General features: G+C 46.6%; 2 protein-coding genes across 2 annotated transcripts; one reads left to right on the top strand and one right to left on the bottom strand.

Moving 5' to 3' along the window:
• Nucleotides 1-328: 328 nt before the first annotated feature.
• LOC105696716 (putative nuclease HARBI1) lies at nucleotides 329-3,535 on the bottom strand. The gene is made up of 6 exons (XM_023434218.1): nucleotides 3,302-3,535; nucleotides 3,010-3,206; nucleotides 2,792-2,939; nucleotides 2,580-2,721; nucleotides 1,903-2,193; nucleotides 329-444 (listed from the first exon to the last, which is right to left on the bottom strand). The coding sequence occupies exons 1-6, from the start codon at nucleotides 3,533-3,535 to the stop codon at nucleotides 329-331; spliced, it is 1,128 nt and encodes a 375-aa protein (XP_023289986.1).
• A 7,442-nt stretch (nucleotides 3,536-10,977) lies between these two features.
• Nucleotides 10,978-12,385, top strand: LOC105696715 (the record flags this gene model as incomplete). The annotated part of the gene is made up of 2 exons (XM_023434217.1): nucleotides 10,978-11,063; nucleotides 11,836-12,385. Coding segments are annotated over exons 1-2 (636 nt in total), but the record flags the coding sequence as incomplete, so codon positions are not given.
• Between the last annotated feature and the right edge of the window lie 10,934 nt (nucleotides 12,386-23,319).

Below are 23,319 nucleotides of genomic sequence, written 5' to 3'. Positions count from 1 at the left end.
AGGAGGACGCGATCGCGGCGTATAATAAGTACCGTTATTTAGACTGGGAACCCGCGACCCCGAGTATTGTGAACCGCGAACGTAGAGTCGCGAAGTAGAGTAGGGATTTAGTGTCGCCGAAGAATAGATTTCGTTACTCGTTACTTTAAGCTAGAAGGTTCCGCGGGCGGTAATTCCCTTATTGCAGGGGCCATAAATGCCCCTTTTTCGGATTGGCGCGGTAAGGACCTCGGACGACCCGCTGAATATAATTGCCTACTGTTAGCTCGGGGTAAGGGACGTCGCTATGTGCATTTAAGTTTCAAAACATATTTTTCCGCAGCATGCATTAGTTTTTCTGTCGGGAATTTTTCTGGTTTTCGCTTTCGCTATATTCGCGGATCGCGCCGATTATCCCTTTCTCGCAAATAGGTGTCTCGTCCGTCGGATTAATTTTGTATATGTCTATAAACAAATTTTAAAAAATTGAAATTATTATGGATTCAGAACCTTCCTGATAGACTTGATATTCACATTGTCGAGTTTGAACCGATTCGGTGGACCCACCTTTCGGAGAAACGTACCATAAACGAAACCTCTTTGACGCCGTTTTCACATCATCTTAATAAGGTTAAAATCGACATTCGGTATATAACATTTGTACATGGATTCGGTGTTCCGTTCGATGGAGTATCCGCACCTTTGGTTGCGATTTCGTCTGGTTCCAATTCGATTTCGAGAACGACCCTTTGGTAGCAATTAATTAACGGATACCGAAACTATAAACGGTAAATTTTCTTCTTTTACATTCTACGAGAAGCGTACTTCGGCGCGCGTGTCTCGTTGCTACTAGCGATACATGTTTAATTTAATTCAATATTCGTTCGTAGTAAACGGTAACGCGTATGGTATATCTCTTACAAGGAAGGTACCTGAGGTGTCCCCCTCCGATTTTGTTCATTTTTAAATATGTTATAGAGGACTAAAATCTAAGGGACCCGTGTTTTTTTTTATCGGCGGATAAACACTTTTAGGGGGTGAAATCAGGCTTCAAAGTTGGCCGTGAAAGGCGGTGAGTTTGCTGTTTCATATAGAAGCACTCGACCAATTTTCATGGAACAACCGTCAAAATNGAGCGGTCCGAGGCGCGTGCCCCGGGCCAATGGCCAAAGACTTTAGGATGCGCCGGCCAATCGGATCGGTCATCGGGTGGGGGGGGGGTGTCCGGCGTCGCGTGCCCGGCTCGCGCGTGTTGCCGGGTAATAAAAAACAAAGGGAGCCTGGCTCCTTCTTCTTGGATGGACCGCCGAGGAGAAGAGACGTGCCAGTGCATTTTTGAGTGGAAATTGGAAATAGAGAGAGAGAGAGAGAGAGAGAGAGAGAGAGAGAGAGAGAGAGAGAGAGAGACGAGAGAGACGAGAAACCAGGAGTCCCTTCGTCGAGAATTAAGGTATTGGCCATACGGCCTTGATTACGTTATATTTTTTTTTTTGATTGTTTGTGATAAGGCGCCCGGTCCTTGTCCGTTAGGGCCGCGCCATTTTTGAATAAGAATAGATTCAGTGACCGGTAGCAGCGAGGAGGATGCGATCGCGGCGTATAATAAGTATCGTTATTTAGACCGGGAACCCGCGACCCCGAGTATTGTGAACCGCGAACGTAGAGTCGCGAAGTAGAGTAGGGATTTAGTGTCGCCCGGTGGCGACTGGCGCCCATTCCGCGAGTGTTAGTAGTGTTCGGGCGTCGAGTTTTGTGGCGGAAACCACGTCGCAGTATAAAGATATTTATTTTGAATTAAATGAAAAAGGCGTTACGCAATAAAATAGCGTCTTATTAAATTATCGCGAATTCTTCGTCCAGCAGCTAACTTAACGTTTCTAATTGGAATGTTTTGCGCTTCATTTATCGCATTATCAAACATACCGAAGTCTAGCTCTTCCTCTTCCTCTTCTGGGTCAGGTCTACAGTTGTCCTGAATACACATGTTGTGCCACACTGCGCATGCATTAATGATCTTCGAGCACACGTCTGGCTGGTAATGCAGTACTCTGTGCTTCAACAAGCAACGAAATCTCATTTTCCAAAGTCCGTTGCATCGTTCAATAAGTGATCTTGTACATCTTTGCCGGGAGTTGTATCTCTGTACTGCCACATCGTCTTCATCGCCTCCAACCGGAGTCATCATCCACGGTCTTAGTGCATAACCGGAGTCACCTATAAATAAAACAAATTAACATCGTAAACACTTCTCTCAGAACATATTCAAGAATTACTTCGGGGATATTGTCACTTTATGGACCAGTTTCGCGTATAATCGTACTTTAGTGCCCGAACGTTACTGACCATCGCGAGTATATTCGTGACCGGTCTGTAATGTTGTGGTTGAGCGTGGATGTACAGGCTGGTTTTAGTTTGAAATCGTCGGGCTGTGGCGTGTTAAGATATTTGATAAAGTTACACTTGGAAAAATGTTGGGTAACCACAATGCTGCCTATTGAGTATTGAGTATTTTAACAGCAATGATCGCTTTATCGCAATGCGATGCTTTAACTACAGCTTGAACTGTTTGAAAGAAACAATAACAAATTTCGAAATATTACCTAACAAGAAGAAGCTGCGTCCCCGATTGTACATTTCTTGCATTACAGGGAGAACATTACTGTTGTTCCAAATATAAGAATCATGAGTGCTTCCAGAATATCGGCCATTTACATTTATTATTTTCAGATCTGGATCACATATCTGCAAATTATATTTTAATAGCATTATCTACATAAATGTCTGGTTTAATTTTATAATTTCATTTCCTTACCAACTGGACGTTACTCGAGTGATATCCTTTTCTATTAACGTAAATATGTTCCGGAAATTGTTGGTCATCTTTTGAAGGTGGGAAAATCGCTACATGTGTACAATCTATGCAACAAATTACTCCAGGAAAGCGGTGTTCCACCCAAAATCTGAAAAAGTAAACTAAATGTAGTAGAATATGTATAGACATTACTATACAAAATATAAGTTCTCCCTCACCTGTTACGCAACTGTTCTGCCTCCCCTATGTTCCGTGGGAAATGTATCCAACTGTCGAAAATTTGTGGTAAATTCAAAATATTTGTTACATTGTGAATGCATCTACTGACGGAGGGTTGACTTTTTGCCATATTAACATTGCTTCCAATGCAATTTTGATAACTTTCGGATGCATAAAACCGTAATGCAGTTAAAACCTTCAGAAGAATAACGTTTTATTAAGAACAAAATATATGTATTTAGGTATCATCTAAATTATCTAAATAAACTTTTACGTATTATCTAAACTCACTTGAACAGTTGTGTCCAAAGCTGAAGAACGTGACGGTTCTGTAGAATTTTCAACTACAATATTAATTACTCGTTCTGCCGTTTCTTTTTTCAACCTGAATAGTTTAACGAACTGACATTCGGGCAAGTCGAATGCATCATCCCGTTCTCGAAAACGTGATCCTTCACCGAAATCATAAGCGTTTTTCAATTGCGCAGCGATATGAAGTTGTGCTACTACATTTTGCGGATCCATTATTGCTATAAATTTAATTAAATTAATAGTAAGTTAATTTTCGATTTACAACTTTGTGCTAATTTCGAACAACTAAATCATTGTTACAATCTATTTACTGTGACGTGGTGAATTTCTCCACCCGTTACAAGGGGTATATGAAAGGCCGGAGTGCGGAGGGGTCCCCTTGGCAATCATTAGGTTAAGGCGGGGGAACGAGAAAATAAAGAAAAAGGGTGGCATTAAGACACTAGGTACCAAGGCACTGCGTGCCGGCTGAGGAGTACCGCCGGTTGCCCAATCTCGGGGGACACGTGAAGCTCCCGCAATTAGGAGGACCTGCTGCCATCGGCCGGTGGCCGACCTAATTAGTCGGCCTAGTGACCCACTTCGGCGGGGCCAGAGGGCAGGTCGGCTCCCGGACTTAGGTTCAGCAAGGCCCGCTAGGTGAACATCAAGGCGGGAGCGGAAGTTCGGTCAACGACACCGCCATTGCCAAAGGGACTAACCACGAGGAAGGACCTCCGGTGCCCAGCGAAGCGGCTCCCGCAGAGTTCCGAACAGGAGCGTCCCGTCCCGACGCCCGCCGTAGCTGGGGACCGTCCCGTCCCGAGGAGAACATCCCGACGAACGCCGCTGCGCTTCTTTCCGTCCGGAGGAATTCCCGCCCAGAGACCGGCGACCGGTGAGCCCGAACCTGCCCAGGGGGCTTCCTAAGTCGCGCTGTTTCCTGTCCCGCCGATATTGTCGCGAGCCAATTTCGCCGTCCGCCGTTTCTCGCGTTCGTCCCGGATTTAGTGTCGCGTTAATTGTGAGCCGGAATCCCGACGACGGCCGGAGGGTGCCGACACCCGGGTTTCGGTGCGTGCGGTCGGCCGATGACCGCGTGCAGGATCGGGTCCGGGCCGCCATTGTCGCGCCGGGCGGCACCTTCCACTCCTCGTGGGCCGAAGGAGTGTCGAGATCGCGTCCCGTGGTAGAGTCCGTACGAAGGTCCGGGAAGAGATCCTCGCCCGCCTATTTTACCGAGCCCCATACCGTGAAAGAAATCATAAATTCCGAGGCTGCGTGCGCGCAGGACGCGGTGGGCGAGGATAGGGTGCCGACCGCGGGCCGGAGCCATTTCGAGTGCGCAGTTTCCGGGCGCCGGGCCCTCATCAAGGCACCAAGGGGGCCCAATAAGTCATCCCGGCCGGGCGTTGTGCCCGTAGGGTCCCCTACCGAGGGGAATCCCTAATTCCACCGCGACTCAATTTTATTGTTTTTTTTTGCGCCCCGCCAAGCGCCCGTCTCGTTCGACGGGCGCCCCCTTTTCCTCTGTAACGGTTAATTGATTATCAGGCGCGATCCAGGTGGGCGGCCCACGAATAAAAGTTCGATCCCGTCGGGGTTCGTTATCGCCACCATTTTTATTATCTTTTCTTTGCCTTCCCGCAATTCCCGCCGAACCGTAGGACGGGAAGGGACACCTTCGCACTCGGAGGGAACCGCGCCGAACCCCCCACCTCTGCCGTGCCGCGAAGGGCGTAAGGTCCTCGCGGGGCTGAGTGGCCGGTTGGCTACGTCCGGGAGCCGCGATTAGCAGGCGGGGTCATCGTGTTCCGGGCTACCGGGTCCCGACAGCCCGAGATGCGCGCGCGCACCTGGCGCCCTAAATAAATCGGGCCGTCGGAAGGGCCGAAGACCGGGCTCGACTTCAGACGGGCTCGGCACCCGGGCTCGACCGGGTTCAGACTTGAACCCGGGCGTAGGACGATTTGCCGACCGGGAGCAGGAAAACCCGTCGCATTACCTATGTTCAGTTAAACCACCAGAAATTTGTGTAATTACACTTTTTATTTCCTTACCATTTTTTTCTTGACAATTGCGCTCTCCTAACCACCATGTCACATAACCTCAGTTTAAAGGAAAAGTATGCTTGTCCCTAGAATTCTCATATGCGATTTCCAGCTTCGAGTGGGTAGGACCCACTCGAGATGAAACGTTCGAAAATTCTCGTATGCGACTTCATTGTCGTACGCGAGATGGACTCAAGAATATCGTTTTTATTCTCGCATGCGACATCTAGGGTCACAGTTTCGAGAATAGGGCCTCAGGTTCTAAACGATGCTATGTTACATCGAATACCGGCTGAAGAAATAAAATTAACAGCGCTTGATTCTGTAGACTGTGTTCCTTATTTTAAGAAACGTGTGTCTAAGATATTAGACAAAGATGAGGAGGATACTACTAGAACAGCTGGTTTGGCAAAAGTAATTACCATTCAAGTTGGAGCAAGAGTTATGATCAGTAAAATTGACGTAACGTTGGGACTTGTTAATGGTACAATAGGAACAATCGTTTCCTGTTCTCGCTCTCTTAATGACAGTAGTGTAGATAAAATAAAGATAGCTTTATTAAATGAATCAGTGCACGAAATTGAACGTGTAAGTGTTAAATTTGAAGTAATGGATAGAGCATATGTTATTTGAAAACAGTTTCCCCTGTGCCTCAGCTACGGCATTACTATTCACAAAAGTCAAGGGTTGAGCTTAAAAAACGCTGTTATAGATGCAGGTAATTCCATATTTAGTTATGGACAAGCTTATGTCGCTCTGTCAAGAGTAACGTCACTTAACGGTCTGCATTTAATTAATTACGATCCGCACTCTGTTCAAGCCAATGAATTAGCTATAATTGAATATAACAGACTACGAAAACAATATCGTCCCGATCTTCTCTGATAAATATTTCGAAGAGTCGTGGGCTCCAAGTACGCGATGCAGCTTGGGCAATAAGTAATCATGTAGTAAATTGTCAACTGCCAAAGGAAATGAATCTTACCAAACGAACTTGGTTTATCAACGGGTTTCATAATACCGATGGTGTTTCGTCATACGCGAATGCTGTAATTCAATGTTTATTTAATAGCAAATAAATTAGGAAACAACTTATCAGCCAGAAAGATAAAAATGCTTTAGTAATGTTACTCGAAGCTTATACGCAGAAGAAGCAATGTCTTTCATCGATCTCTGTTCGACGCTTTGCAGGAATTCAATTTTGTCAAAGTATACAGCAAGATGCATCTGAATTTATTACATCTCTCTGTACGATGTCAAATGATATTAGAATTGTCACTCAACATTACGTCGTTACTCAACTTTACGTAAGTAAAAGCGGTCGTATGAATTGTGGATACATTGAATAATACCGTAATTTCCATTACATTTACAGTACCGCGATTTCAACTATACAAGAGACAGCTGTGACTGACATCGTTAGTTTCACCTCCGTGATAGACAAGAGATCGGCGACGTACATGAAGAAATAGAGCTAAGAAGGTTCCAAATATTATTATATTGAAGTTGTTGAACCATCTGATTGAGGCGGCCTGAAGAACATTTGGGCAACATTTGGCCATGGACAATGCGAGGCACTCTTTCTCGAAGGAGTGTCCTGCACGTGGTTAGAAAATAGCTAGAGAAAGGACTCGAAGTTTATGACCAATTGGGGGGGTTCTTCAAAGTGGCCACTTCAGGGTCTGCCATGGCGACGCATTTCCAAANGTTTTATTAATATTTCTAATATATCATTCAATATTTTGTCCGGTGAAAATCCCACATTATTTTGACTTACCTCTTTACAAAAAGAATAGAAATCCCAACAAAAACACCTTTGATGTAAAAAAAAGACAAGTTCATTGCCTGATGTCACTTCACCTTCCGGAAGCACTACGAACATTCCTACAAAGAATCAGTTGCCACTATCTTGTTAGTAATGGAAAAAAAAGTACAACAAACCTTCTGAAGTAGCAGTAGTAATCACTTTATTTTTACAAAGAAAGACCAAAAAACTATTATTCATGTTCAACCTACTAAAGTTATGAAATCAACCGTTGCTGACAAGTTTAGAACAATTTGACCGTTGTACCGATGGCCTTTTAAAGTAGCGAAATCAGTTACCCCAAGACAAGTACAAATACAGCTCGATTAATAACCGTTCCTATAACTTTGAATTATTAATATATAATGTGAAAGTAACAGTACATAAACTTTCAAAAATATCTAACGATGTATGCTAGTACAATACTTTCATGGTCTATCATTTTCCTCACTTTATGGCCTCCACTCGATTCTATAAGTAACTAATCTTTATTCTGAACCATTTAAAGGGTTGCTAACCGCTTTTCCTTAAACATAGTTTTTCTTGTCTACGACAGAAGTTCATCAGCCGATGAACCGACAATTGCCTGCGCGAAGTGAATACGAGACAGCCTCTGATCTGCCGCGTACTACTTTGACCGCATATTTGCCATCGGAAGTATTATTATCAACCGCGCGGGTAAATATTCTCGATAATTTCAACAGACCAATTGAGTGTAAGGTACTTCTAGATTCAGGATCTCAAACTAATTTCATCACAGAGAAATTAGCATCAGACTTACGATTACAGAGAAATGCGATCAACATACCAGTCTCACGACTGAATCAACTTTCCACGCGAATTAAGGACTCTGTAAAGACAACGGTCAAATAAAAATGTACAAACTTTGTCTCAGAACTAACGTTTTTAGTATTGCCACGTATTTCCAACTTTTTGCCGTCGCAACAAATCAACCCGTCTTTGATGCAAATACCGGAAAACATCCAGTTAGATCCAGATTTTTATAAGCCGTCTGAAATTGACGCTTTAATAGGAGCAGAATTGTTTTACAAACTTTTATGTATAGGGCAGATTAAACTATCTAATCAAGTGGTGATTTTGCAAAAAAACAGTGTTAGGTTGGATCATTTCAGGTGCAATTGGAACGACACTTATGAATAAAATTCATCTCGAGCTCAGCCGGCTGGAGAACTTGGAACCGGGCACGGTGATCGAGGCTCTCAGAAGGTCTTGCCAGGCCGCGCTATCCGGAACCGGCAGACCACACAGGAAAGCGGTGTATTGGTGGAATGAGGAGATTGCGACACTCCACCGAATCTGTCTACGCAACAAGCGAGCGTGGACGCGAAACAAGGCATCGCGCATCATAAGTAGCGACGAACTGGACGCCAGCCGCACCGCATACCGCGAGGCAAGGAAAGTATTACGGGTTAGTACCAAAACCGCTAAACGTAAATTCTGGGATTGTATCGTTAAGGCGGTGGACGATAGCCTTTGGGGTGACGGCTATCGCATAGCGTGTAAAAGAACTGGGGTCAGGAAACATTTTACAATGACCACTGACCGCAAGATGGAGTTCGCGGACATACTGTTCCCAACGAGACCAATCACAGCATAGGAGAGAGTAGCTCTATCGCAACCACCGCCCCCAATCACAAAGGACGAGGTTATTAGGGCCGCTGCAAGACTCAAGCCAAACAGAGCAGCGGGCCCAGATGGCGTACCACCTGAAGTGGTTAAAATTGCTGCCTGCACCCATCCAGAGGTTTTTGCGAGGGTCTATACTGAGATTATGTCCTCAGAAGTCATCCCTCCAATGTGGAAAACCGCCAGACTCGTTTTGGTCCCGAAACCCAGTAAGCCGATTGGGTCAATCCCTAGACCAATATGCCTCATCGATACAACGGCAAAGGTGCTCGAACGCATTATTGTCACATGGCTGAATGATGAACTCGATGCACGGGGAGGCCTATCCGACAAACAATTCGGCTTCCGCGAAGGGAGATTCACAGTAGAGGCTATACAGGAGGTAGTCCGTATAGCTCGCGCCACGAACAAGGGTAACTGGAGGCAAAGAGAAATCTGCCTCGCAGTTGCCTTAGACGTCAAGAATGCCTTTAACACTGCACCCTGGCGACCAATAGTAGAGTCTCTCCAACGCAGAGGGGTCTCGACGTATTTAGTCCAGCTCGTCATGAGCTACTTCACCGATAGGAGCCTCCTAGTCGATGGCACAACAAGACCAGTGACATGCGGAGTTCCACAGGGCTCGGTCCTGGGGCCACTACTGCGGAACGTTCTATACGATAGTGTACTGGAACTCGAGAATCTCCCTGGCAACTCAGGCTGCCGCCTGGTCGCGTTCCCCGACGACCTAATTGTCGTGGTAATTGACACTAACGAGGACGGGTGTAGTGGCGAAAGCTGAGGCGATGATTTCGGCGATCAATACCTGGATGACTGAGAACGAGTTGGAACTCGCACCTGAGAAGTCAGAGGTTATTGCCCTTACTGTCAGGAAGCATGTGCGCGTGATGTCAGTAGATATCCTGGGCAACGTGAAGACCGCCAAGACTACTATCAAATATCTCGGCGTACACCTTGATCACAGACTCTCGTGGAAACACCACGTAGACAACGCCGCCGAAAAAGCCGAAGGTACGGCCATGACCCTACGCAAGCTAATGCCCAGGATAGGGGACCCTAAAACTTGTATCCGGCGTTTACTCAGCACGGTGGTTACCTCCATACTCCTTTATGCTGCTCCCGTATGGGCCGAAGCCCTCAGAACCGGCAGGCTCAGACAACGCCTGCTGAAGACACAACGGAGTGTGCTGATAAGGGTCTGCTGTGCGTACCGCACAGTTTCAACCATGGCCCTGCAAGTTATTGCCTCAGACCCGCCAATCGACCTGCTTGCCAAAGAACGGTACTAGAATTATGGAGCGGATAGCGACTCGAAAATTGTCAACAGGAAGTGCCTCATGGAGAGTTGGCAGAATCGTTGGCAAAGGGCTAACGAGGGGGCATGAACCAAAATGCTCATCCTGGAACTCCATGCGTGGACCTCTAGAAGCCACGGAGATGTCAATTACTACCTAACCCAGGCCCTAAGCGGCCACGGGAATTTCGGGAGCTATCTTCTGAGAATTGGCAAGAGAGACAACGACTCTTGCGTCTACTGCACCTCAAGCGACACCGCGGAACACACGATATTCCATTGCCCAAGATGGAACGACACAAAGCAGATAGCTGAGATCAAAATTGGACGACCTATCAACAGATCAAACATAGTGGAAACAATGCTCCAGGACGCGGCGAGCTGGGAGGCTATCAATGCAAGGTGTTGCGGCATCTTAAAGACCAAGGGTGAAGAAGAATGGCGGGCTACAGAAGAAGCTTAGCTCGCACCAAGACGCGGGGCGCTCCGAGGCAATGCTTAACACGGTTCCGAAGCGCCTTTTGGAAGTGCACAAGGGAGGTTTTTTAGCGGGTAAAAATCCCACATATCCCTATGCGTCTGAACACCAGCGCAGGGAACCTTTTGAAGGTTTTTCCTCCCGGAAAAAAAAAAAGGTGCAATTGGAAACAATATTGCGCAAACGAAAACGACTTCTTGTCATATAGCAACAGCAACACTTGATTCTCAGTTAAGTAAATTCTGGGAAATTGAGGAATATCCCTCAAAGACATACATGTCAAAGGAAGAAGAGTCGTGCGAGCGTCACTTCCAAGAAAACACGCGTCGCGATTCGTCAGGACGATACATCGTCAAGCTACCTTTTAATGATAAAAAAAGCGAATTAGCAGAATCTTACGATATGGCTCTAAAACGTTTTCATGCGTTGGAGAGGAAATTAGAGCAAAACACCCAACTAAAAGGTCAGTATAGTCAGTTCTTGCAAGAGTATGAGACATTAGGGCACACGACCGATATTACAAACTCAGCCTCTATACACGAAGGTTATTATTTACCTCACCGTGCGGTAATTAAAGATTCGAGTTTGACGACAAAGGTGAGAGTCGTTTTTGACGGCTCAGCGAAAACGGTAAATGGGACTTCCTTGAATGATACACTGATGGTCGGACCTACAATTCAGGATGATATCTTTTCATTGATTACCAGGTTTCGTCTACACGCGTATGTTTTAACCGCTGATATTGAGAAAATGTATAGACAGGTGCGTGTCAAAGCAAAGGACGCGGTTTACCAGAAAATTCTTTGGCGCGAAAATCGCGACTCTCCTCTTAAAACATTCAGACTTGATACGCCACGTCTGGAACGGCATCAGCGCCGTTCTTATCGATTCGATGCCTTCATCAGTTAGCGGCTGAAGAAGGAAAGTCGTTCCCGCGTGCCGCGAACGCGCTCAGGCAAGACTTCTATGTTGACGATGTTCTTACAGGAGCCAGCACATTCGAGGAAACAATAGCATTGCGCGACGAGATCATAAAACTTACAAGTTAGGCAACTTTAATCTTCGTCAATGGTCATCAAACGAGCCCATACTAATTCACGATTTGAAAGTCTCGGTACAAGAACAAAATATCTACTTAGATTCATCGACTATCGTAAAGACTCTCGGAGTTTATTGGAATTCGGCCCATGACACGATCAATTACACGGTAAACATTCATAATGTTCACAAATAAGTAACCAAAAGAACGATTCTGTCCAGTATCGCTCAACTTTTTGATCCTCTAGGACTTCTCGGGCCAGTCATTGTTAAGGCTAAAATCATTATGCAACAGCTATGGAAGCTTAACTCAGGATGGGACGAATCGGTCCCACAATCGTTCCATAGTGCGTGGGAAAACTATAGATCTCAGCTGCCGGTACTGAATAACTTCAAAATAGCACGAAAAATGATCGCCGATTCTTCTTCAAAGATTATGCTTCACGGATTCTGCGATGCCAGCGAAGGTGCATATGGCGCTTGCATTTATCTGAGATCGACAAACTGCAGTGACCTCCATACGGTGCGACTCGTGTGCTCAAAATCGCGAGTAGCTCCTCTAAAATCGGTTTTGCTTCCAAGACTGGAATTATGTGCGGCTGTATTGTTATCCAAACTCTACCAAGCTACCACGACTGCTTTAATGATCAAGTTTGATAGCGTGAGATTCTGGTCAGATTCGACCATAGCATTGTATTGGATTCATATGTCGCCGCATCAGTTAAAGACTTTCATTACTAACCGGGTCGCAGAAATACAATCCAACACCGAAGTAAATAAGTGGTACCATGTGTCATCGGGGGATAATCCCGCTGATTATGTTTCGCGAGGCCAAACAGTCGTGGAATGAATAGAAAATTACCTTTGGGTACACGGGCCAACATGGCTTTCTCGGAATGAGCATACATGGCCGATTAAACAGCTTTCTCCGATTGACGTCCCAGAACGACGTGCAGCAGTTAGTCTTAACGTTGTCAGCGACAACTATTGCATTTTTAAACAATTCTCATCATTCATCACGCTTAAACGAATTATTGCATACTGTTTGCGGTTTAGATTAAACTCGTCACAAAATAAGAAACAAATTGGGGAGCTCCGTATAACGGGGCTTCAAAACGCTCACAATCGCATTTTAACAATGGTATAAGGTCAAGAACTTGGAAGAGAAATGAATGATTTAAAGAATAACAAGAGCCTTAGTACGAGAAGCAAATTAATTTCTTTAAATCCATTCATAGACTCTGATGATATTCTTCGAGTAGGCGGTAGGTTGAAGCACGCTATAATTGACTATGACCATAAACATCCGGCGCTACTCCCTCGTTCACATCACATCACGAATTTGATAATAATTCACGAGCATGAAAGACACATGCATGCCGGTACGCAAGCTACGTTAAATGCAGTGCGTCAGCATTATTGGCCTATCGATGGCAAAAACACTACGCGACGCATTATTCACAAATGTATTCGTTGTTTTTGAGCCAAACCCGTGATACCGACTTATCTCTTGGGCGCCTTACCTAGGAATCGACTTCGCTTGACACGGCCTTTTGAAAACATTGGTGTCGATTATTGCGGACCGTTTTTTATCAAAGAAAAACGATTCAGAAATCGCAATAAATTTAAGGTTTACGTTGCCGTTTTTGTTTGTTTCTGCACAAAAGCGGTACATTTGGAACTGGTCAGTGATTTAACGACCGAAGCATTCTTAACTTGTTTAGAACGATTTTTCGCGAGACGTGGTAAGTCAAAGAACATATATTCAGACAATGCGACTAACTTCACAGGGGCTAAGAATGAATTAGTTGAAATTCAAGAATTTCTTTCTACTGAGAAGAACGAAAATAAAATCATCCATAATCTAGCGGACCAAGGAATTAGTTGGCACTTCTCACCACTACAATCGCTACATTTCGGCGGCCTCTGGGAAGCATCGGTCGTCATTTAAGCATCACATGATCCGCACTGTAGGGCAAGAGCTTTTTACATTTGAGCAACTTAACACATATGTAATTGAAATCGAAGCGATTTTAAATTCTCGCCCTTTGACACCAATCTCTTCCGATCCTAATGACCTTATCGCACTCGCACCAAGTCATTTCCTTGTAGGCGATTCATTGATGAGCGTCCCAGAGCATGACTTTCATGAAATTGCTGCAAATCGATTGTCAGCATGGCAGCATATCCAAAGGACGAAACAACATTTTTGAACCCGCTGGTACAAGGAGTACCTAAACGAGTTACATGTGCGCAACAAATGGCATCTTGGCGCAGCGGACATCAAGGTCGGCGCCTTAGTCATAATCAAGGATGACAATCTGCCTCCAATGAAATGGATTCTGGGGCGAATAATCGAAATTCATCCTGGAAAGGACAGCATTGTTCGTGTAGTGACATTAAAAACTGCTAATGGTGTTTATGTTAAAAGCGTAAAGAGGATCTGCCCTCTTCCCATTAGCACGGATAAGGACAATGCCAATGTCATATAAGCGACAGCCTTTTATTTCATTGTATAGATTATAATAATTGAACGCCGATCGTTCAAGGCGGGCGGCATGTTGCGACGTGAACAAAACCATAAAGTAATTCAGTGACTAGCGTCGTCGGCAAAGAGGCAATTTCCGACTGATTTGAGGAAGCCTAATCCCCGCATACCTTCTGCCGGCAATTATTGGCCCTAAGTTGGAACCGTTTGGTCGTTTATTGTATTTAAACACTGTCAACGGCGCTGACTCAAGTTCAGGGATTTCCGACAGTAAATCCTGAGTGCGAGTCCACCTTAGGGTACCGTTACGAAGGTACCGCCTCACTCGCCAGTCTGGGCGTTTTTTATAATTACCGTTAGAAAAGCGCCCAATCAGAAACCATTGTTCAGCAACAACCTATCAAATCGCGATCCCCATCTTTGCACAACGTTTTCCTTAAACATAGTTTTTCTTGTCTACGACAGTTCATCAGCCGATGAACCGATAAGGTCAACACATACAGAATTACACGTCTACACCTCGCACTTGGTGCTTGTCAAATAAAGTTATATTTTTTGTCGTTAACAAAAAGTCTGTTCATTCATTGAATTAATCGCACAAAATTAAGTTGGCGTGCGATCACGTCCGTGTTGAATTTAGGACGCGACAATATCCATGATATATGCAAGTCTTCAAGTACGTCGAAATTTTATTTCAGACCTCATATCCTCTTTCACTCTCCCTCGGCCTTCCTAATCGTCTCTCAATCTCCTTCACCGTCTCTCACCCACTTTCATCCTCTCGCATCCTCTCTCACCCTCCCGTATCCCACCGTCTTCTACCCTTTCTTACCCTCTCTTTTTTCTCTCATTCTCCCACACCATCCCTTACCCCCTCTTTCTCTCTCACCCCTTTTCTCCCTCTTCACTCCTCTCGTCGACCCTCCCCCTTCTCCCGCCCTCTCACACGCACCGACAGACATTCGGAGAGCCCGACACGGACACACGCAGACACATAAGGATGCGTTCAAACGGGCGCGGACACACAAACATAAACAGGTACATACTGTGATGAGGCAGGATTCTGCCGTCACAATCAAGGGGGCATAGCGGTAGCGGTGAGTACCGAATTGTGTATTATTTAATTTCAGCATCGATTGGTGGCTCTCGGCGTCATCTTGGGCAATCCTTAGCTGTAAGTATGTGTTGTAAAAATTCGTTAGTGTAAGAATTGTTACTTAATAAGTATCGCATATGGGCTGACCTGGCGGGTCATTACCACGGTCGGTACGAGTCGAGGAGGAAAAATCGGGATCCCAATTATTGTGCCGCGATACCTATCGGGACATCTAACGCACGGTCAATTGACGGCGCATGGCAGCTTTGACGGCGTTCGACGGAAGTACGGGAGGGGGGCTTCCGAAATTCGGAGGTCCTGGCGAACCGCAGAGCTCGTTGTCCATGATACACCGAGAACTGCTGGGAGTGTGGGAAACCGCCTTCTTCTACCGCCACGAGCTTTGGGTAGGACCGTGATTGTAACTGCCGCCTTTGGGGTGATGCCTGCACCGTACCGGTAAGCGAATCCGGTTATGGGAAAGGCATTAAAAATTCACTTCCGCTCCACGCCCGATAAAAGTGTCCCGAATCCTCCTCGACGTGCGACCCACCGTCCGCCATTTTTCGCGTTGGGGGTTACGGCCGCGTTGAGACCTTAAGGTAATGCGCATAGCCGCCGTCACGGTCGTTTTCGGATTGTAGACCCGGGACTCATTTGTCGCGTGTAAATACCGGGTTTATGTTTTGTGAAAAGTGCCCCCCCCCGGATAATCGTTATTAACCCGCCCGGCTCGAATCGGTCCCCATTGTCACGGGCGCTCGGGCGGCGGTAAAGTTTGGCCTTGGGCCCTTTTTGGTTCTCTCGGGGCGCCAGGGGAAGTGTCGAGGGGAGCCGCCCGCTCCAATTTATCGTCGGACCGGAAGTAATAGTACCGCGAGGGCACCAAAGTGTCCAGTTGGATATAGTAAACGAGTTCCCGAGAAATCGGTTGGTTAAGGAGGGTCTAGGTTTTGCTTTTTGAGAATCCCAATCTGCCTCACCGTTGAATCCGTTCGCCGTTTCGCTCCTTTCCGGAACCCCCCATCTCTGCCGTGCCGCGAGGGGCCCGGATTGGTTCCCGCGGGGCTGAGTGGCCGGAGGCCGAATCCTCTCGCGTGTTCCGGGCGCCGGGCGGAAGGTCGTAGCCGGAAGAGACCACTGGCTCGTGGTATGCCGAGGCATACCTGGCGCCTCAGATAAATTAAAGCGAGCCGTTACGGGCCTTCAAAGCCCAACGCCCGACCGATCGCAGAACTATTGCGGGAAAAGATGGCGGAGTAAAATATTTGCAGGGTGTGGGTGCGAGACTCCTACTTCCCGTCGCAATACACACGCTGATAGATACAGATGCACACATGCACAGATTCTTCTCTCAATCAGCTGTACAAGCACAGACAATTTTGCCGAAATAAAGCTGAAATGTTAGTAAACTACATCATAATACTGCAAAGAAAATACATGAAGACTTCGTATACTTATGATTACTTTTATAACCTTCCTCGAAAATTATTTTTATTCGCGATAAACGCGATCTATCAAGATATGTAAAATATAACGCATTTTAAGTTATTCATAACTTATTCATTCTTTATAATTTTCACTTTTTATCCAATCGCTTCACAAATGTAAATTTCTCTTTAAATCAATAAGGGGTAATCTCAAATCCACATTACATCTTGCTGAAACCACAAATCCTTCAAAAATTGTGCGTAGCACGTATCTTTTTTTTTTCTTATTGATTCACGAACTGTCAAAATGCAAACTGTCAAGTGATACGACTGAGGTCGTCCGACGAACGCGATTCATGTGTCTTCGACAGCCAATCAAAGAACGAATGAAACGGCGACAATGTTTTACCCACGGATTTTTTGAAAAGGGAAATATCATATGTATTTCGAGAAAAAGAAATTTTTTCAACGTTTGTAAGGTAGGTGGTTTCAAATGGAGGTGCTTTTTCCCTCGACAATATTCTCTTAATAGATGCAGATACCATCGATTACTTATTTTCATCAGATTTCACTTGACCCCTATAATCGTGAATTTTTGCTCTATATCACGTTTCACCAGGGGTAGTCTACCCCCAGGATAGTCTAACAGCTTTTCGGGTCTGTTCTGAGTCTACCGCGTCTAATTCAAATGCCTCCACGATTTCCACCACCACGAATTATAAGAAATCCGATTGCTAAATGAACACTCACGACTTTGATTAATGCGGCTGTTTTCACCCGAACGATTTGTTATTCGAAAAAACGCTAAGAGACGACCTTTCTACGTGTTATGCAGCTACAAAATAACGACAGTTTCATTCCCATTATTCCACACGGAACATGCACACAGGGTATACATACATAAGATATTTGGCATAAACATATATGTATAATAGATGTATACAAAAGTATACGGAATGTGTTGTAGCATGTACAAATGTCCGTGTCGTCTATAGACAGTATACCTAATTTTAAACATTCAACATTCATATAATATACATGAAAAAATATGTACATTATTGTAACGGGTCAGGTGTTTAACATGCGCGGCTGTACATAGGGACTAGTAATTCGGCTCTATTCGAGCATGCGCGATAATAGTTGCGAGCGGGTAGGGAGGCCCTGGGAGAGGGGGCCACGGACCGCGAGCGCGAAGCACCGCGGACGGAGAGCTCTCTTATATCTGAACCTTAGGCTCGATCGCAGCGCGTACAACATGATAACCGTTATTGTACTCGTCCGTTTGCGATCGGGGAATTTGATGCTCCAGGTGAGTACTTTCTGTTACAGGAACCTTAAAATCCAACGGGTCTGGCACAATCGCCACTCCTGCATCCTTCACCCCTCAAATTCCTCCAATTAAGACTCCTTCATTATCCCATCGGTCTTGGTATTGCACCAACTCGCGAACACCATTTTCCAAAAAGCCAAACCCACTCACCAGTCAATATCCGCGACTGGTTAACTTAGAATAAGTGAGACTAACCCCCGTAGAGCACAACTCCGGGAAGACGCATAGATTCGCGGAACCCATTCGTCCGCGACCCAAGCATTAAAACTCATTAAGTAAAGGTAGAGTTCGTTTAGGCTGATCAGCCAGTCCCACAGGCCGAGTAGTATTCTCAAACCGAGGTTCAACAAGGGACCTCAAATTCGCTCCCTTAGGGTCAACTAGCCCTGAGCTAGAAATAAATTTCGGTGCGCGGATCGAGAAAAACGAAAGATTTACAAACTTAGGGCACGGAGTAGGAACGAACTTCCCTAAGACTCGTAACAGTTTAAATTTATCCTAACACCCAAAATTCCATCATTCCAAATCCTGATGATTCAATGATGAAACTATAGAACGCACCGACAACGGGATAAGCCGTTCTTACTGAGAATCAAATTCCATCCTTCCTTTCCCTACATCCGTCAACAGAAAAACCGGAAGCACGTGTACTGGGAAGATATAATAGAATTGGGATTGCACCTCATTTAATTTAAAGCAATCCGGAACGGTGAATAATTTTCCGAGAAATTTAAATCGCCAATTCGTGCGAAACGGTGCGGAAGCAAAGGCTCCAATGTTAGAAAAACTCGCTAAATCCAGATTCGGTCGACAGGCCTCCCGACTCGCCATAATATTTACGCGCTCAGCTGATCGTTCGTGAACGCTCTCCTCGCTCTCTCGCCAGTCTCTTTTCTTTTCTTAACTTTAAAATTTAATTAATTTCGGTCTCAGGAGTCGTGAGGCTCGAACCCTCGACGGATGCAGTTTCTAGGTGCATAGGCACCGACAAAACTGCATACCATTACAATTGGCTCCCAACGTGGGGCTGGCGACTGTAGAGTGGGAGATTGGAGCGATCAGCCCGAAAAATTTCGAGCGAATAAATAATTAAAATTAAAATTTAAAACAAGACTGCGATAAAATGGCGACCGGTCCGAATAAAGAAATCGATCTAAGCGATTCACCGATCGACGACACGTATGCGATAACGGTTGACTCGGGACTCGTGGCCAGTACTGCCCTTCGTACGAAAAATATAGAACAAGAAATTCAAATAGCAGAGCAAAATCTTGAACGCTCAGGAAGACTTAGAGATTTATTACAACGCGTTAGCACTTTAGAAACAATCTCGGGCCACGTGGAAACGAGACTCGAGTCACAAAATGAAAAGATTAGGAGTTGCGATGGGAGACTAAAAGAGCTCCAGGATAAATATGCGACCGATTATCGGAAATATCAAGAGCGGATAGAAGCGCTACATGCGGAACAGTTAGAAATTCAAACTCAAAAGTTACATGAGGTTGTAGACAAGGTCAGGGCCGACCATTCGGCATTCGAGCATGTCCTGGAGGTAGTGGAACGGTTAGGGAATATCATGATAGAGGTTAGGGCCGTTGCGAAATCAAATCGCGAGAAAATAACAAAAATAGAAGATACACAAGGTCGAACACGCGAATCAAATACTAACAACGACACTTTAAATCGAACCGGATTTTCCCATGGATATCCGATAAAATTGGAGGCGCCGGTATTTTACGGATCGAAAACGGATAGACCGGTTAAATTTGTAAAAGACTTAGAACAATATTGTAACACGATTGGCGTAAACGATTTCGCAACGAAAACAATAATCGGGCAAAGCTTAAAAGGCGTAGCTAGAGACTGGTGGTACCTAATGGGAGATGAAGTTTCCAACCTTCAAGATTTCAAGAGAATATTCCTAAAAAAATTCTGGAGCGAAGATGCTCAATACAGAATAAGAAGACTTCTAGAATATGGATGGTTCGACGATCGAAGGAAACTAACTAGAACAGAATACGCGATGCAATTGTTCGGGAACGCACGCGATCTCTCTGCGAACTTCAGCGACGCAGACATTATAAAACAACTGTCGCGGCATTATACCGAAATGATCCACCACGCGTGTATCTCAAGAGGAATTAGGACACTTTCGGAATTCCTCGAATTATTGGAGACGTTTGATCAAGCAGGGATAGTCAATGTCACGCGGAACAAGGATCGTCGCACCGCGAATTCATACGAGTGGGAAACGTAGGTGACACCCGCATCGTACGGACCTAAAGAACAAAAAAGAGAATACAAGCAGGAATATCGGTACCCGGAGGACCAATACACCGCGCGGCAGCGAGAGTACAAGGAGAGGGAGACGCCGCGACGACCAACAACAAGATACGCACGGGAAGAGCACGCTTCGACCTCAAATCATCGAAGGGAGGACGCGCGGAGGAATAATGAGAATTACGGAAAACGTTTTACAAACAATCGCGACGTAGCAACAAGCAACATTGGACTAACAGATAACAGACACGAAGAGGACCGAAACAATCAAAGACTCAAAGAACATCAACCTTGGCAGCGGTCGGGAAACGAGTAGGCGTTGCATCGGTACCAGAAATACGAAAAACGGACTCCGAATTACCGACGCAACGCACCCATGAAGAACACTTAGGAGCTCAACAAAATACTACAAAATACCAATTTCCGACTGTAACGGATCATCACGAAGAAAAAGTAACCGAAGAAATAAGCTGCAACATCTTGGCTCGTGACATGCGAGAAGATTTATCAGAAGAAACGCAGGAAGAAGTACAAAAGAAAGAAATAGTAAAATGTCCGTCAATGGAAATTCAAATAGAAGGAATATCTGTGCAAGCCCTTATCGACACCGGAAGCGAGGTAACATGTATCTCGGAACAGTTTTATAAAAAAAAAATGAAGAAAAATTAGGGAATTGTCCTACCCTACCAGTTAGGAGGACGCAAATAATTGGGGCCACCGGAATGAAACCGGTCATGCTCACAAAACAAATTTACGCGGAAACGCATATAGCTGAACGAAGGATCCACGTTGGATACCTAGTCGTTCTAAAATTAATAAAAAACTGTATCCTGGGAGTAGATAGCCTTGAACGGTGGCAGGGGATCATAGATTTCGGAACATGAATTATCACATTGAACGACAGAAAAAACGAAACCACTCTTGCACCAATTTCAGAGGGAGGCGTAGCCACGGATTCCAGGGAGGAAACGTACGCCGGAGAAGTTGGACAAGCAATGTGCAGCGGAGCTCAGACAATCCAGCTGATCCAGAAAGCCGAAGATCCATGGATTAGCCCAGAAGAAATAAAAGCAAAGGTCGACGAGTGCAATGGACTCAACGATAAACAAAAGAAAACATTTTTTGATCTCGTACATAGATTTCGAGCGGTTTTCGACAAAAAACCGGGACAAGTACAAATTTATCAGCACCGGTTAGAATTAATTAAACACGAGCCGTTTCGACAAAAAACTTATCCAGTCCCAATGGCACAAAGAGAAAGCGTGGACTTAGAAATTCAACGCATGCTCGTTTTAAATATAATTCAACGATCGAACAGTCCATATATCAATCCGATGGTGACTGTGATAAAAAAGGATGGGTCGGTATGACTCTGCTTAGACGCAAGAAAATTAAACGAGTACCTTATCGCAGATCATGAATGCATGCAGACAACGGAGGAAATTTTTCAAAAGTGCACTGGCATGATGGTTGTCTCAAGCTTCGATCTGACCAGCAGTTTCTGGCAGATACCTTTGCATCCAGACTCGCGAAAATACACCGCGTTCCTACTGCGACGGGATTTCCTAACCCCGGTCGGCAAACCGTCCTACGCCCGGGTTCAAGTCTAGACCAGGGGTCGAGCCCAGTCTTCGGCCCTTCCGATGGCCCGATTTATTTAGGGCGCCAGGTGCGCGCGCGCACCTCGGGCTGTCGGGACCCGGTAGTCCGGAACACGCTGACCCCGTCTGCTAATCGCGGCCCCCGGACGTAGCCAGCCGGCCACTCAGCCCCGCGAGGACCTTACGCCCTTCGCGTCACGGCAGAGGTGGGGGGTTCGGCGCGGTTCCCTCCGAGTGCGAAGGTATCCCTTCCGGTCCTACGGGTCGGCGGGAATTGCGGGAAGGTAGAGAACAGATACTGAAAATGGTGGCGAGAGCGAATCCCGACGGGATCGACTTTTATTTGTGGGCCGCTTCCGTGGATCGTGCCCGAGAACCAATTAATCGTTACAGGAAAAAGGGGGCGCTCGTCGAACGGGACGGGCGCTTGGCGGGGCGCAAAAGAACAATAAAAATGGAGTCGCGGTGGAATAAGGGATTCCCCTCGGTAGGAGACCCTACGGGCACAACGCCCGGCCGGGAAGACTTACTGGGCCCCCTTGGTGCCTCGATAAGGGCCCGGCGCCCGGAAGTTGCGCACTCGAAATGGCGCCGGCCCGCGGTCGGCACCCTATCCTCGCCCACCGCGTCCTGCGCGCACGCAGCCTCGGAATCGACAATTTCCGTCACGGTATGGGGGCTCGGTATAATAGGCGGGCGAGGATCTCTTCCCGGATCTCCGTACGGACTCTACCGCGGAACGCGATCCCGACACTCCTTCGGCCCACGAGGACCGGAAGGTGCCGCCCGGCGCGACAATGGCGGCCCGGTTCCGATCCGCCACGCGGTCCTCGGCCGGCCGCACGCCCGAAACCCGGGTGTCGGCACCCTCCAGCCGTCGTCGGGATTCCGGCTCACACTTGACACTCCGCTAAATCCGGGACGACGCGAGAAACGGCGGACGGCGGAATTGGCTCGCGACCGTATCGGCGGGACGGGAAACGGCGCGACTTAGGAAGCCCCCTGGGCAGGTTCGGGCTCACCGGTCGTCGGTCTCTGGATGGGACTTCCTCCCGCGGAAGAGCAGCGCAGCGGTGGCTCGGCGGGACACTCCCCTCGGGACGGGACGATCCCCGGCCACGGCAGGCCTCGGTACGGGACGGTACTTGGCGATAAGGCTCCGCACCGCTTCCCTGTCCTCGGGAGGTCCTTCCGCGTGGATAGTCCCCTTGGCAATGGCGGTGTCGTTGACAAGCCTTCCGCTCCCGCCTTGGTGTTCTCCTAGCGGCCTAGCGGGACCAAATTCCGGGAGTCGACCTGCCCTCTGGCCCCGCCGAAGTGGGTCACTAGGCCGACTAATTGGGTCGGCCACCGGCCGATGGCAGCAGGTCCTCCTAGTTGTGGGCGCTTCACGCGTCCCCCGGGATTGGGCAACCGGCTGTACTCCTTAGCCGGCGCGCAGTGCCTTGGTACCTAGCGTCTCCAAGCCACCCTTTTTCGGT

The sequence above is a fragment of the Orussus abietinus genome, unplaced genomic scaffold (genome assembly GCF_000612105.2).
Source record: "Orussus abietinus isolate OABI.00-Male unplaced genomic scaffold, Oabi_2.0 scaffold767, whole genome shotgun sequence".
In the NCBI taxonomy this organism is placed as follows: Eukaryota; Metazoa; Arthropoda; class Insecta; order Hymenoptera; family Orussidae; genus Orussus; species Orussus abietinus.
This window is presented reverse-complemented; position numbering and strand designations above follow the sequence as displayed.

Excerpts from the sequence above, each read along its gene's own strand:
- LOC105696716 (XM_023434218.1), bottom strand. The coding sequence starts at position 3,535 with ATGGATCCGCAAAATGTAGTAGCACAACTTCATATCGCTGCGCAATTG. Across the intron at positions 2,940-3,009 it reads GCAGAACAGTTGCGTAACAG|ATTTTGGGTGGAACACCGCT; the intron begins GTGAGGGAGAAC and ends TTACTTTTTCAG. Across the intron at positions 445-1,902 it reads AGAGGAAGAGCTAGACTTCG|ACATATACAAAATTAATCCG; the intron begins GTATGTTTGATA and ends ATTTGTTTATAG.